Source organism: Octopus bimaculoides, chromosome 6, assembly GCF_001194135.2.
Source record: "Octopus bimaculoides isolate UCB-OBI-ISO-001 chromosome 6, ASM119413v2, whole genome shotgun sequence".
Lineage (NCBI taxonomy): Eukaryota > Metazoa > Mollusca > Cephalopoda > Octopoda > Octopodidae > Octopus > Octopus bimaculoides.
This window is the reverse complement of record NC_068986.1, coordinates 51060702-51075342: the sequence shown is the minus strand read 5'-3', so window position 1 is coordinate 51075342 and position 14641 is coordinate 51060702. Positions and strand designations below refer to the sequence as shown.

Here is a 14641-nt window from a genome sequence, read left to right as displayed (position 1 = left end):
GTTTTTCCATGCTAGAATAGGTTCAACGAAGACTTTTACAGCATTCTTTTAAGCATCTGGATGTCTTTGCTGTTACCAATCTCTGTTTTTTCAAGTGGGTTTTTTTTTTCTTTCTTTTATTCTACTAGTCTTCGAAAATGCAGAGCAAGATGGGTTATCAGGGAAAATATACATTGCATCATTGCTTCATTCAGGTGGTAACAAAGAAAACTGTGAAACGCCAACATTAAGACTTCCATACCAATTTCCACCCACAAAACATTAGTTGATCTAAGGTTTATAATATAGGGCACTTGTCTAGGGTGCTACACAGTAAAGTGCAGCACAAAACCAAGTAGTAATGCAGTTTATGAAGCAAGCTTCATATCCACAAAGCCATACCTCATGCAGATATTATTATATCATTAAATAGGAATTCTTTTTAATAAAAATTGTTTCCATTACATTTAGCTTCACTGTCTTCAGTAGCTCAATCCAGCTAACACCTTAAGTTTTTCATACATGTGTCAGAAATTCTTTGCTTTTTCACTAATATTATTTTTAGAAGGTGCCAGTATTAATGTTGCATAGCTTCATGATAAAGTGGTTCCTGTGTTAGTCTCAGTCATCCTTATCTCATCTAGGTGATAAGCAATTATAATACAACAGTGATTTATGAATGCAATTGTATGCCTGTTGAGTTAGAAGAAATATTCTAAATAACAAGACTGAGTTTAGGTATAACACTGTAAAGTAAAAAAAAAAAAAAGTAAGATAAAGACCTGAAACAGTGCTGTGTTCTTGACTCAATCTATCAAGGCAAAAACATTGCTATCATCCTTATTACATGGTGATTGCTTGTTGATACAATATCCTTCTGTACGTAAAGAAAAAGAAAAGAAATCACGGTGATTCCTCAAATGTATAAATTTGACACCTTGTCTCAAGATGTCAATATATATTGTCTCAAGATAGCATGGGAAAACTATCATGAAAAGTAACAGTAATACAATGCATTCAAGATATGTAGCTTTCCTAACAAATAAATTTCAATATTTTCTTTGGACTTTGTAGGATTAATCTTTCAAATATTAACCAATCATAAAAAAGAGTTACAGAAGACATCATATCCAATTAGCTCAATCATATAACATAGGAAGTCAAATTTTGAATAACTGTATATAAATATATCTATCATGAAAGTCTTTTAGGTTTTCAAATATTAAACATGTTTATCTGATGCTTCACCTACAGAATACAATATATGTATATCTAACATCAGAAGCTTTAGTATCATTAATCTATTTGATGTCAAGTTATGGGTTGTAGGAAAATCCAAATATAGTGTCAAGATAGTAAGTGCAATCACTAAAAGTAGATGAATCAAATATTACTACAAACTGGTGCTACTTTGAACACAGCGGTCTCTTCTGAAATTGGTTAAAAAAAAGTTCATTTCACTGATTCTTTCAGGTGACCACACTGACATGAACTCTATTGCTAGATTAATTATATCAAATGTAAACAGGGGGAATTTTTAGCAAATACAATGATGCAAACTCAACAACACTGAGTGGAGTCACATTATAGTGTAACAATAAATGTAAAATTGAAGATAAAAATTCATATCTTTTTCACTGCTTCATTGTTCTCAGCTCAAATACTGTCGGAATCAACTTTATTTTTCCAAGTACACCTAACTTCCAAAAACAGAATCTTGGTCCATGAAAGAAATCCTTCTTTGAAACAGCAATCATAGGCTACATTATTAACACTGCATTCCAATTAAATCATAACAAACTGGGGATGATGCACTTAAACTGGTCCATCAGATGGTCAGAATAAATTGCTTTAATTATTTAGCTCATAATTCAGGTATCCAGCTACTTCGTTTCCACTGTCATGTAAGACTGATTCAATTTTCATATATCAACTGCTGCTTGAATAAGTAAAATAATCTTTAAACTTTGATAAGAAACTGACCCATGTCCTAAAAATTCACTTTCAAATCAAATAAAAAAATAAACTAAGATGATAAATGATTGCCTGAATGGATAAGCTCAAATTTTCAGATTGTTGAAGCGCAGTAAAATAATATTAATCATATTAGGTATTAGTAAAAGTTTGATATATTCCTCTTTTAACTAAGTACAAGGTCACCTTTTTTTTTTTTTCTTTGGTAGAAAGAAGCTGCTAACTGATCTTGGATGGATGTACCAGTGGGGTTTGATTTTGAAAGCACAAAGTACCAAACATCGTAAAGCATCTTGTCAGCATTCTACTGACTACACTAACAAGTTACGATAATGTAAATCCTGTAACGGAACAACGTGAGGCTAAGAATTGAGAAGTGTGTTGCAGACTCAATCTGCAAACTTCCAGCATTCAAAGGATTAAAAATTTAGTTCAACATACCTCATGCAGTAGTTTTAGGTGGTTTTCTCCACAGAAGTGTCACTTTATTGACATTTAGTTAATTTCTTTAAAAAAAAAATTTTTTTTTTTAAAGTCTTCATGGCAGGATGTGAATGAACAAGCTTATGGCTCAAAACAATATAGGTCATAGGCCATAACCCTGAAATTTGTAGGTTTTAAAAGTAAGGAAGGTACAAGCAAAAGTTATGTGAGGTGCACCTTAGTGGGATACTTTTTGATTTGAAGCATGTTGAAAAGAAAATAATTTTAATATTGTTTGAAAACTTGAATGAAGACAAACTTCGTTGGTGTTGTTGAAATTTGTCCACAATGATGATGGCTGCATATTAGCTGTCCACATGGTGTACTCAATTTGTCATTTTTATCTGACTGATCAAATTTCTGTCCAGTTATAGAGTAGAGAGGGAGTTTCTAAAATGCTCACTAACAAATTATTGGTCAATATCAACCTTCATTGAACCTAATAATGCAAAGATAATTAAAGATTTCTGTGAAATTTGAGTTAAGTAAAAATTCTACCAACAATTCAAACTGGAACCGCATGAAACATCTACAACCTTACTATAACCAATACTTTTGTCTTTTGGTGTGAATCTCAATCATTCAGTTTATTCTAAACTATACACAATTTTTTTTTGTTACTAAATTCTTAAATCATAACATAACTGTGAGTTGTTACAATGAGACTGACTAAATTCTTAAACTGTAATCTGAGTTGTTACAATGAGCTGTAAGTATGAGGTTTTCTAAATGCTTCATTACAGAATTTCTTTAATTACAGCTTCAAAATGCATATGAGAAATCTTTTGAATGTAACTAAATTCCTAAGTACAAAAATTACTATCAAACCTTAGTGATAATTTTAAATTCTTTCTAAACATCCTTTATCTTAAATAAATATTAGATAGCTCCAAATGATTAGCGCTCCACTTTCCTAGAAATATAGCTAGTTTTTAAGTTTAAATGACCCACAGTGATTTGTACACTAACTTGTCGTTCACTGTACTGATAATTTATTAAAAACACCTTGACTGACAACATAAATGCAATGGACTATTTACAATGCTATTTGTATCAATGATAACCATTAAAGTTTGGCTATGTATATCAATAAGTGACTTCAGTTTCAAAAACGAATGCACTAAATATTTTGTTTTCTTAGTAGAAGAAAAAAGTCAAACTTGAAATAAAGGAACTTTACAAAGAAATGCATATGCAATAGGGTTCAGTTGAAGCAAGGTGCAAGTGTTTAAAGTATTGGAAACTCTCCTTGTGCTAACAAAAGAATAGTGTGTGTTGCAACCAATATATATATATATATATACATGTATTATCGACACCAAAATGCATTGGAAAGTTAAAATAGTTCAAAAACCAGTTCTGTCAAGCTGATGTCATCCAATGACTAACAATTCAATAACAAGGGAGGACAATTTAATTTGAAATCCATACATGGAAATTACCTAAATTCTAATAGGCATTGACCTTATAGCTGTACAAGGTATCTCTCTATAGACTATATATTGTTCAATTTTTTTTTTAATTTTTCACAACATTTAGACATTGTGTGCTTTAATTCTTCTGTTCATAAACTTCATACATGATTGATGAACTTTATATCAATAAAATGAAGGGTGAAGTATGTTGTAGTAGTAGTAGTGGTGGTAGTAAAGGTGAGGGAGCAGAGGATGTGAATGAAGTAAAGTAATAGTTGCCTTCTTTAAATTAAGAGGTATTTCTTATCAATGCTAATCATTAACTAAGTTCTAGCTTCTGATTGTTTAACTATTTATTTTTACTTCTCAAGTAGTTTACTGCCAAGTGGCTTGCTGTAAAATTTTGCATGATTATTTTATTGAAAATCATTTCAAAATATTTCAATGAAAGAGAAAAAAGAAGAAATTTTAGTTCTTTTGGAATGAAAACACCAACTGAGACAGACTACTATTAATACTGGTAAATGGGGAGCCTATGACAGCTATATATGAAGACAACAAAGTAGAACAACTTAACATTTACACTTATATAGAAAGCTATGTAAGATTTTTCTAGAGCTTTCTGCATTTAAGGATGGAAAGATTTTTTACAGCATTGGGTTTGTTTTGCTTTTTAATGAGTAATATTTTCTCAAGGTAGTAAAATCTTTAGCCCGGGTGTGAGAACTATTCTTATATAATCTCTGTGATTGAACTGAACATTAGCTGTGATGCAGTCACTTGTTTATTTAGTGACTTTACTTATAGAAACAAATCTCTTGTGCTATAATACAGCCTTATAAAACAACAACAAAAAGAAAGAAAAATAAATGATCTAACCTTAGATACAGGAGAAATATCAAAATTGACTATTGATAACTAATACCAAACTTATCTAAAGAAACTGAAATATCTCACCATATTCTTTTTGTGGCAACTGTTAGAATTCTATTTCTGTTTTTTTAAAATACAATGGGGTTACAAAAGAAATCTTACCTTTTGTAGATGGCTCTATGTGAAAGTTCAAAATAAAAATATAAATGGGAAAATTAAATTAAAAAAAAAATAATGGAGGAACTGAAATGACAATTTCAGAATCTAGGAGGATTTGGTGGAGGCAAATGACTTCCTTGAAAGCTTTGAGAAGCATTTAAATGATTTTCTGTACCCAGCATAAATCCAGGTAGGCCTTGTAATGGGGCCTGTGTAGGTGGAGGTAACTGCCACATGTTAGAAGGTGGCATTTGAGTGTAGAAATTTGGATACTGGTTTATATTAAAATTTGGTGGTGGACAATCCTTATTTGAATTATAAAGAAAGGATGTCTGGCCTTCTTTCCCAGACACATTTCCAGCAACCGTATCAGAGGAATATGTTGGTAGGGAACTAGAACTGCCTCTATTATTCCACTCAGGTTTTGTATTGTAAGTTGCTTGCCAGTTATTTGAACTTGCCTGCCCTCCATACTGGCTGGCATTGGTTCCTGTTTTATCAAACATTTTGTCTTGTATGGTTTCCCTATTATTTGGTGGTAAATTGGGTGTGGAAGAACTGTTTGGAACAGCAGCAGCTTTATCCGGCAACACTTCTTTCCTGGTCAAGGTTTCAGTGGCAGATATTGATGGAGGGGGATAGGACATATAATTCCTATCCTGATTAAACCGAAGATCACAGTCCTTTACAGCTGGAAACGCAATATTATCAGGGGTAGCATCATTGTAAGCAGACTTATTACTGACAATTGATGATTGTGACGATTGCGGAAGAGTTTGATTAATCTGTTGTGGGGTCTGAGACTGGCAGCTGACAGCAGTAGGGTATTCATATGAGAAGCCAGATGCCTTGTTGTCTTTAGAAAGAGAATTCACATTAGAAGAATAATCCATTTTTCGCGTTTGGAAAGCGTTACCTCCCACAGACTCATTTGAGGATTCTCTGTTATAAAAGACAGTATTATAATTAGAACCCTGTACAGAAGTTCTGATGTCGGTATTTTGTGGTTCACAATATTCTCTGTTCTTATGTGGCTCAACATAGTTTTTAGGAGTTGTAGACGTAAACTGGCTGCCATACACACTAGAATCTAATTGTTGAGTCGGCCGATAAGCAGAATCATAGCTTAATGGATTTGAAGAATTACCAGACAGTGTCTGCCATTGTTGAGGATTACTAATAGAACTGTTATTTGCAAAATGTGATGGTTGTTTGGCAGCAGATTTAGAAAGATCTGTGGAGACATTAGTTTGGTTGTTTAGAGAGGAAGGACCTTGATTACTCAAAGTCAAAGACGAAGAAGGGACTCTATAATCAACATCACGAGTTCCAAAAAGCTCCCTGAAGTCATTTCCACTGGATTTGTTTGTTTCTTTGAAAGGTTCAACAACGTTACTAGAATTAAAACCATATGGTTGCTCCTTGTTTACAGAAGCAGTACTTGGTGGCAAATTTGAGCCAGATTGGTATGTTACGCCAGGAGTTTGGTTTTCAACAGCAAAAGCAGCCTCCTTGCCTTCAGTGCTTTGTTTGTATGTGTATGGTTCATCATAAGATTGATTGTCTTGCTTTTCAGCATTAAATGAATGACAATCGTCATGATCATATTTGTTCTGAGACCAATCTCTTTTCTGATACTTGTCGCTATCGTAAGACCGTTCTCTAGATCGATGCCTTTCTCGATATCTACTTCTATATGAGTCTCGATATCTATCTCGAGATCTGTCCCTACTGTAGTATCTGTCTCGAGAACTATCCCTGCTACGATACCTGTCACGAGACCTGTACCTATCATGTCTCTTATCTCTTTCTCTTGACCTATCTCTGCCACGTCTATCTCGAGATCTATCTCTACTTCGGTATTTGTCCCTAGATTTGCTCCTTCTACTGTGATCATCCCAAGACCTGTCTCTGCCTCGAGGCTTATCCCTTGAAGTATTCACATCCCGTGACTTATCATCTGACTTAGCCCCATAATTTGAAGTAACTTTATTTTGACTATCGTGGCCCTGAGAGCCATAATTCTGAGTTTGAGAGGAACTACTATTAGGATTTTGTTCAGAAATCTGTTGTAGGCTTCCATCACTGTTGTTAGGCTTGTCTCTGACTTCAGTTTTCTCACTACCACTATTGTTCCTATTATTGACATCTTTCTCAATTGGTTCTTGTTTCACAACTTGGCTTAAATCTTTCCCACAGAGTGTTCCTGTTGCTAAACCAACGTTGTCTGTTTGACTTTTGTTTACCCCACTTTCGACTTTGACCCCTTCAGGGTTATCAGCTGCCACTGGTTGGATTGAAGCAGCAGTAACAGCTGCTGTAAATACTGCAGCACTGGAATCAGATACTTTCCTCTGACCCTGAAAAGTTTAACAGTTCTTATCAGGGAGAATTGTATAAAAGCAAAAAAAAAAACAATGTAAAAACAACAGCAACAAACAAAAAATATTTTTAAAATACTGACAGAAGCACTTAAATAAAGACTTCGTAATTGTCAAACAAAAATTAATTTCTCTTAAAAATATTAAAATGGGTTTTCTTTTTGCAAAGTAAAGAACAAATGTAGACTGTGCTCAAGTAGAATCATGCGAGATTATCTTTTTTAATTTTCCCCTTATCAATCAATCTTTACAACTTTGCAAATAAGAAAACTTACCTTATGATACCACACCCAAACCAAAGATTTATCTAAATACAGTTATAAACATCGTCAATGATGTGTCACAAACCAAAATGACAAAAATAATCTATGAAATATTGAAGGAGAGTCAAGCATACAAGAAAGAAACACAACTGTTGAAATGCATGCTGACATACACACACATACAACTAAAAAAATTACATAACTCAATCAAGCTAAATATCCTATCTAAAGATGAGAGAAATGTTCTCAAATATTTCAAATTCTTAAATATTTTGCATCTGATTTTTAAATTCAATAAATACTGAAATTCTTTGCAGCATGTAGAATTCAAAACCACTTCAGAAATCATCCCAAAAAAGTGTGTCATTAGCTGCTCCTCTTCAGTTTCATGGAAAAAAAACAAAGATACTTACCTGTTAGCTGCACATCTTTTGCATAAGGCTAAAACTTTGTTTACTTAGTATGAAGTTAAAGAGAAGGAAATCTACACAGAAATTCATATGCAGCAAAACTCATATGAAACAAGGGAGAAGTGCTAATGTATTGTTCTACTTGTGCTAACAAGAGAACAGAGTATTTTGAAGCCAACAAAGAACGTGCATTATAAACAACTTTAGGTATACTCTTTTACTTGTTTCAGTCATTTGATTGTGGCCATGCTGGAGCACCGCATTTAGTCGAGCAAATCGACCCCAGGACTTATTCTTTGTAAGCCTAGTACTTATTCTATCGGTCTCATTTGCCAAACTGCTAAGTTACGGGGACATAAACACACCAGCATTGGTTGTCAAGCGATGTTGGGGGAGACAAACACAGACACACAAACATATACACATACACATACATATATATACATACATACATACGACGGGCTTCTTTCAGTTTCCGCCTACCAAATCCACTCACAAGGCTTTGGCCGGCCCGAGGCTATAGTAGAAGACACTTGCCAAATGTGCCACGCAGTGGGACTGAACCCGGAACCATGTGGTTGGTAAGCAAGCTACTTACCACACAGCCACTCCTACGCCTATAAGGAAGCTACTTACCACACAGCCACTCCTACGCTGTATAAGGAAGCAAAATAGATAAACAGATCAAGTTTCAAATTTTGGCACAAGGCCCTCGTAAGAAGAGTGGGTAAATCGATTCCATCAACTCCAGTAGTTGACAGCTATTTAGTTTACTGACATCTCCCTCCCCCAAAAGGTTAAGTCAACTCTGGCAGAATTTGAACTTAGAACATAATGAGTTGGAAGAAATATTATTTGGCATTTTGTCCCATGTGTTAACAATTCTGCCAGCTAACTGCCTAATAATTAAAATGTGACAGTGGAACAAAACACTTTTGAAACTAATTATTCTGCACTGATGAATTCATTATCATCATCATTTAACGTCTGTTGTCCATGCTGGCATGGGTTGGATGGTATGACCAGAGCTTGCAAGCTGGGGAAGCTGCACCAAACTTCAGTCTGAATCGGCAAGGTTTCTACAGCTGGATGCTCTTCCTAATGCCAACCACTTTACAGAGTGTGCTGGGTGGTTTCATGACACAAGCGCTTTTATGTAGTACCATATGGGTGCTTTTACATAGTACGGTATGGGCACTGCACGATGATACAATGAAACTATTTCATATCTTTTATCTTTTACTCATTTCATTCACTAGACTGTGGCCATGCTGGGGCACTGCATTAAAATATTTTTAGCTGAATGGATTAACCACAGTACTTATTTTTTTTTTAAACCTGATACTTAGTCAATTGGTCTCTTTTGTTGAACTACATTTCATAAATTAAAGCTTTCATTTTTTTTTTTTTAAATTGAAACTCACTAACAAGTGACAAGCAACCATCAGCAAGACTTCAAGCAAACACTTCTTAGTGATTGAGAGTTAGAAAAAGAAGGGGGGAAAAAAGGAAATTTAATGAGGGGCTTCCTAAAACAAGTCAGAAAAATGATCAGCACAAGATTTAAAAAAAAACAAAAAAAACATATTTATCTGGAAAATAAAACAATGAGTTCTCTAAGACAGATGTTCGAGGTATATACAACAGAAAGAAACACTTCCAACAAGAAGGGACAGCAACATTGATAGGATGAGAATAAGAAAAACAAGTCACTCTTCTTAACCTAAAGAGGAGGTACAAGAGAAGACAATTTTGTAGAACAACCAAGAAAGTATTTATAGAATAGTCAAACTAAGTTATAAATTACTCTTTCAAGACTGTTACTTCACTCAAATACATGCTAATCTGTTAGGCTTATTCCCAACACAAAAACACATTTCAGATTTTAACTAGTCATTGTATTATAGTTCTTACATTATCAGTAGAGTCATATGTAAATTTAGAAGTATAAAGCAAAGATGCTGACTGAACTAGTATGAAATCTACACTATCAAACACCATAGAAACAACAACAAGCTCGTATTTCCATGAAACCAAAATTGGACAGAATGAACATTGAAAAATATTTCCTAAAATTCTGTTTTTTTTTTTTGTTTTGTTATTTTCCTTTAAATATAAACAATGTAAGGTGGTTCTAGCTATTGCCATGAGAAGAGAGAAGAGTACAGTAGGATAGGAAGAAGCTGGATTCATAATAATAAGTACTGATCTGCCACCAGTGATAAAGTTGACCTAGGAGATTACAACCCAGACCTTTGTGGTCTAATTACAATATTTTTCATCATCATTATTTAACGTCCATTTTCCATGCTGGCATGAGTTGGACGGTTTGACAGGAGCTAGTAAACTAGAGGAATGCACCAAGCTCTACAGTCAGATTTGGAATTAGTTTCTATGGCTGGATGCCCTTCTTAACACCAACCCCTTTATAGAGTATACAGGGTGCTTTTTATGCAGCACCAGTGACATCAAGTAACTTTCAGGACATAAACCCCTAAACAAAGATGGGAAATGGTATGGAGGGAGGTGATTTTGTGCCCGGTGATAAGAACTTAAATTATGATAGTCAAATCTTATTCAGTATCAGATAATTGTTTAGTATATGTTTATATCTGTTTTACCAAGACTATTTGAGGAAAACTAAAGTCGATCAACAATTGTTTATCTTACAGAGGTGATGACAAGTAACCAAGACCTTTGGCAATATGCCATGCTTGAGAAGACTCGTCAAACCAAGTGAGATTGTAGTCATGGCTGATGCTGATGTCATGTACCTGGCACGTAAAGAGCACCCTTAGAATGTTGGGCCCCATGGAGGCCCAACAATGCAGTCATGGCCAATGCTGGTGTCACCTAACTGGTACTGGTGACACATAAAATGCACCCATTACACTCTTGCAGTGGCTGGCATTAAGAAGGGCATCCAGCTGTAGAAACCATATCAAATCAGACTGGGACTTGGTGCAGCTCTCCGGCTTACTAGTTTCAGTCAAACTGTCTAACCCATGCAAGCATGGAAAGCAAATGCTAAATGATGATGAAGAATTACCATATTTTTCATCCATTTTTCATGCTGTCTTAGGCTGAATGATTTGACAGGAGCTGGTAAGCTAGAGCACTACAACCAAGCTCTACTAAGTGTTTACTAACCAAGCTCTACTAGTGTTTACTAATATATTTACTTACAGCTTTCAGTTCACCACACTGGAATTGGTTATAAGTGTAACCAGAACCTTAGGTAACCAGTTTTTGCATAAGAATTTTAACAAATCACTTTGTATAGTAAATGAGTATTTAAACAGCTGAACCATAAGTTGGCTAATGAACATTCCAGTTATTTCTAACGACCAAAATACCAACTTCTATAAACACCCGTGTATAAAATTATATCACAACACACACACACACACACACACACACACATACACATGCACTTCTACAGGTAAAACAAAATGTAACAAAAGGAGAAAAAATAATAAAGAACTTACTGGAAATGAATAAGCTAAGTTTGAACTTGAATATGAAGATGTGGAAGTATTTTGATGCTTTTGGGCTGTATCATGTCGAAAAACCAGTTGTTTGGGAGGTCGTTTTTCAATACCTTCCTTTCTGTAGCTGGAAATATGAAACATTGAAGATAAATACCCACTCATACACAAATATTGTAAAGTTAAAATAAAGATTTTGGTTGTTGTTCCCTTGTTTTTGATTTGAGAAATTCAGGTCACTTTCAAATCAAGATTATTTTTGGGTGAAACACTAATGTTATCTAAATTAGTTATTTACTAGTCATTTTGAAGGCAAAAACACAAACATAAAGATACACATACACACGCAGATATATATACATATATATGTCAGGCTTCTTTCAGTTTCTGTCTGCCAAATCCACTCGCAAGGCTTTGGTCAGCCCAACACTATAGAAGATGCTTGCTCAAGGTCCCACATGTTTACAACCATCATATGATAAAGGTACTCTCTCTCACACACACACACATATGTATACATACAACAAACTTCTTTCAGTTTCTGCCTACCAAATCCACTCCAGGTTTCGGGTGGCTTAAGGATATAGGAGAAGACATTTGTCCAAGGTGCTGCACAATGGGAACTGAATGAGAGGCCACATATTTGGGAGACAAGATTCTTAACCACATAGCCATGCCTACACTTTGATACAAACTATTGGAAATTGCTTTTAATTTTTTTAGACAGGTGAGAAAACACAATGGGATTTTCATTAAAATGCTGACTTATCTAGATTATTATTTGATTTTAAAAATTCAGCAATAAGTACAAGTAAAAACAAATGTCTCAAATCATCATCATCATCATTTAACATCTGCTTTCCATGCTGGCATGGTTGGATGGCTTGACAGGAGTTGGCCAGGCAGAAGAATGCACCAGACTTCTGTCTGATTTAGCACCCAACAGAGTGGACTGAATGCTTTTTATGTGGCACCAGCACAAGCGAGGTCAGTTTTGGCATGGTTTTTACAGCTGGATGCTATTCCAAATGCCAACCACTTTACAGTGTAGACTGAATGCTTTATACATGGCACCAGCACTGGCTGGGTCACCAAGTAGCTTGCAAGACAAAGATCCTTTGAGAGGAGAGGGGTCATTGGAGGAAGTAGCTTTGTGTCGGAGTGGTTGGCGTTAGGAAGGGCATCCAGCTGTAGAAACTCTGCCAAATCAGATTGGAACCTGGTGTAACCACCTGGTTCACCAGTCCTCAGTCAAATCGTCCAACCTATGCTAGCATGGAAAGCGGACGTTAAACGATGATGATGATGAAAGGTTTGAGTGTGACAGAGAGACAGAAACAGGTATCTTGCTATAGAAGAGGTACATGGTTACCTCCTCTACATGCAAGCATGGAAAACAAATAGCTGTAATATGAAAAAACCAAGCTGTAACAACAGAGATATATGAATAGATTAAAGGTGTAATATATCCTACCCATCCACAAGTGTTGAAGCTGATAACCTAGGTAACTCCACAAACTCAATTAAATCCAATGGATCGTCCTCGTCAGGTAAAGTGAAATTGGCTTTCATTTCCAAGACAGCTTCAACTGGAACATGTTTACCTAGAGTAAGAGAAATGGGAGAGAAAAAAAAAGCAAATGCAAAACAAAAAAGATTTGGAGACATTTCAGTAACATTTTGGTTGATGATAAAGCATCGTGTTTAGGATAGTATAAGCTGTTCCAGTTTTGCACATGAAGGGCAATGGATATAATTATTAGTGGATTTCCAGAATTAGCTCGAAAACATAACTGACTGATATTCAAGAACTTCCTTATCATAACAATTTCCCAAATCCAACAGTATTAAGACAAGTTATAAAATGCTTAAAAGTTTTGTCGTTCTTTTTTAAATTGTGACTAGCATGTTTATAATATACTCTTATTACAGTCTTGAGTACCCTTAATTTAATCCTCACTATGCAGACAATGGTGTAAAAGTTGATAATGACCAACAAACTAGAAATATATTTAGCTTCATAGTCTCAATTCAAACCCCATTGTATGGTTAACTCCCGATCAAGAAACACTTAAGTACTCCCATCTTGAGGTCTAACAAACCTGCAGCCCCCACATAAAAAGGGCAAAAAATCTAAAAATACCCAAAACTTTTAAGGTTAAGACATTGATATAATGTTGAAAGTAATGTAATACACTAATATATATTTATGTTCATATTTGCAGAGGAGTGGATTATAAAATGAAGTTATTAACAAAATGTAAGGCTAATAAAAGAAGCATGAAATAAATATTACCATCTTCAACAGTGCGCTTTAGTGACCTACGTTCAAATTCATCATCTTCAGGTACAATAACCCAAGCACGTCTGAAGAACCCCTCAAAAAATCTCAATTTCCTTTTACGTGCAGAAGGATATACATTAGTTTGGTCAAGAATGTAATTTCTTCTCTTTCGAGAGGCTAATCATACAAGAAAAAGCAAAGAAATTATTACATTTATTTATTGACATATCAAGTAATTTCATTTCAGTACAAAATAAAATACAGAATAACACACACCCACAGGAATTCTTTAAAAGCTATCTAGGCAATATAATGAAACATCTCTCTTCCAAAGGTAGATTACTTTATGACAAACATTATGCTAAGTTCTCTAATCTCCCTACAATCGTTTTCACTGGAAAACTTATCCAACAAGGAGGTTGCAGGACCAAAATAATTATCTAATTATATATGGATATGTATCCATAAAGATATCTTAGCATAAAGCATAGCTATAGTTAAAAGTATTAATCTTGTAATGCAAGCTTGGCTAAATAGTCAAGAAGTTTGCTTCCCAAGCACATGGTTTCAGGTTCAGTCCTAGTACATGGCACTTTGGGTAAGTGTCTTCTACTTAGCCCTGAGCCTTGAAAGTAAATTTGATACACAGAAAAATGAAAGAAAGCCTGTTTATATATATATATGTTGTTGGCACTCTGTCGCTTACGACGTCGAGGGTTCCAGTTGATCCGATCAACAGAACAGCCTGCTCGTGAAATTAACGTGCAAGTGGCTGAGCACTCCACAGACACGTGTACCCTTAACGTAGTTCTCGGGGATATTCAGTGTGACACAGTGTGACAAGGCTGGCCCTTTGAAATACAGGTACAACAGAAACAGGAAGAAACAGTGAGAGAAAGTTGTGGCGAAAGAGTACAGCAGGGTTTGCCACC

At 35.0% G+C, this 14641-nt stretch overlaps 1 protein-coding gene across 2 annotated transcripts in view; it reads right to left on the bottom strand.

Annotated features, from left to right (window-relative positions):
* Positions 1-1607: 1607 nt before the first annotated feature.
* Positions 1608-14641, bottom strand: part of LOC106877670 (uncharacterized) — a 34944-nt gene continuing 21910 nt past the window's right edge. For both annotated transcript variants that reach the window (XM_052968729.1, XM_014926619.2), the window contains exons 9-12: positions 13722-13886; positions 12900-13029; positions 11426-11552; positions 1608-7243 (exon numbers count right to left, since the gene is read on the bottom strand). In XM_052968729.1, the coding sequence (XP_052824689.1) occupies positions 4982-7243; positions 11426-11552; positions 12900-13029; positions 13722-13886 (2684 nt within the window). In that variant the 3' untranslated portion in view covers positions 1608-4981. The remainder of the gene's footprint in view (positions 7244-11425; positions 11553-12899; positions 13030-13721; positions 13887-14641) is intronic.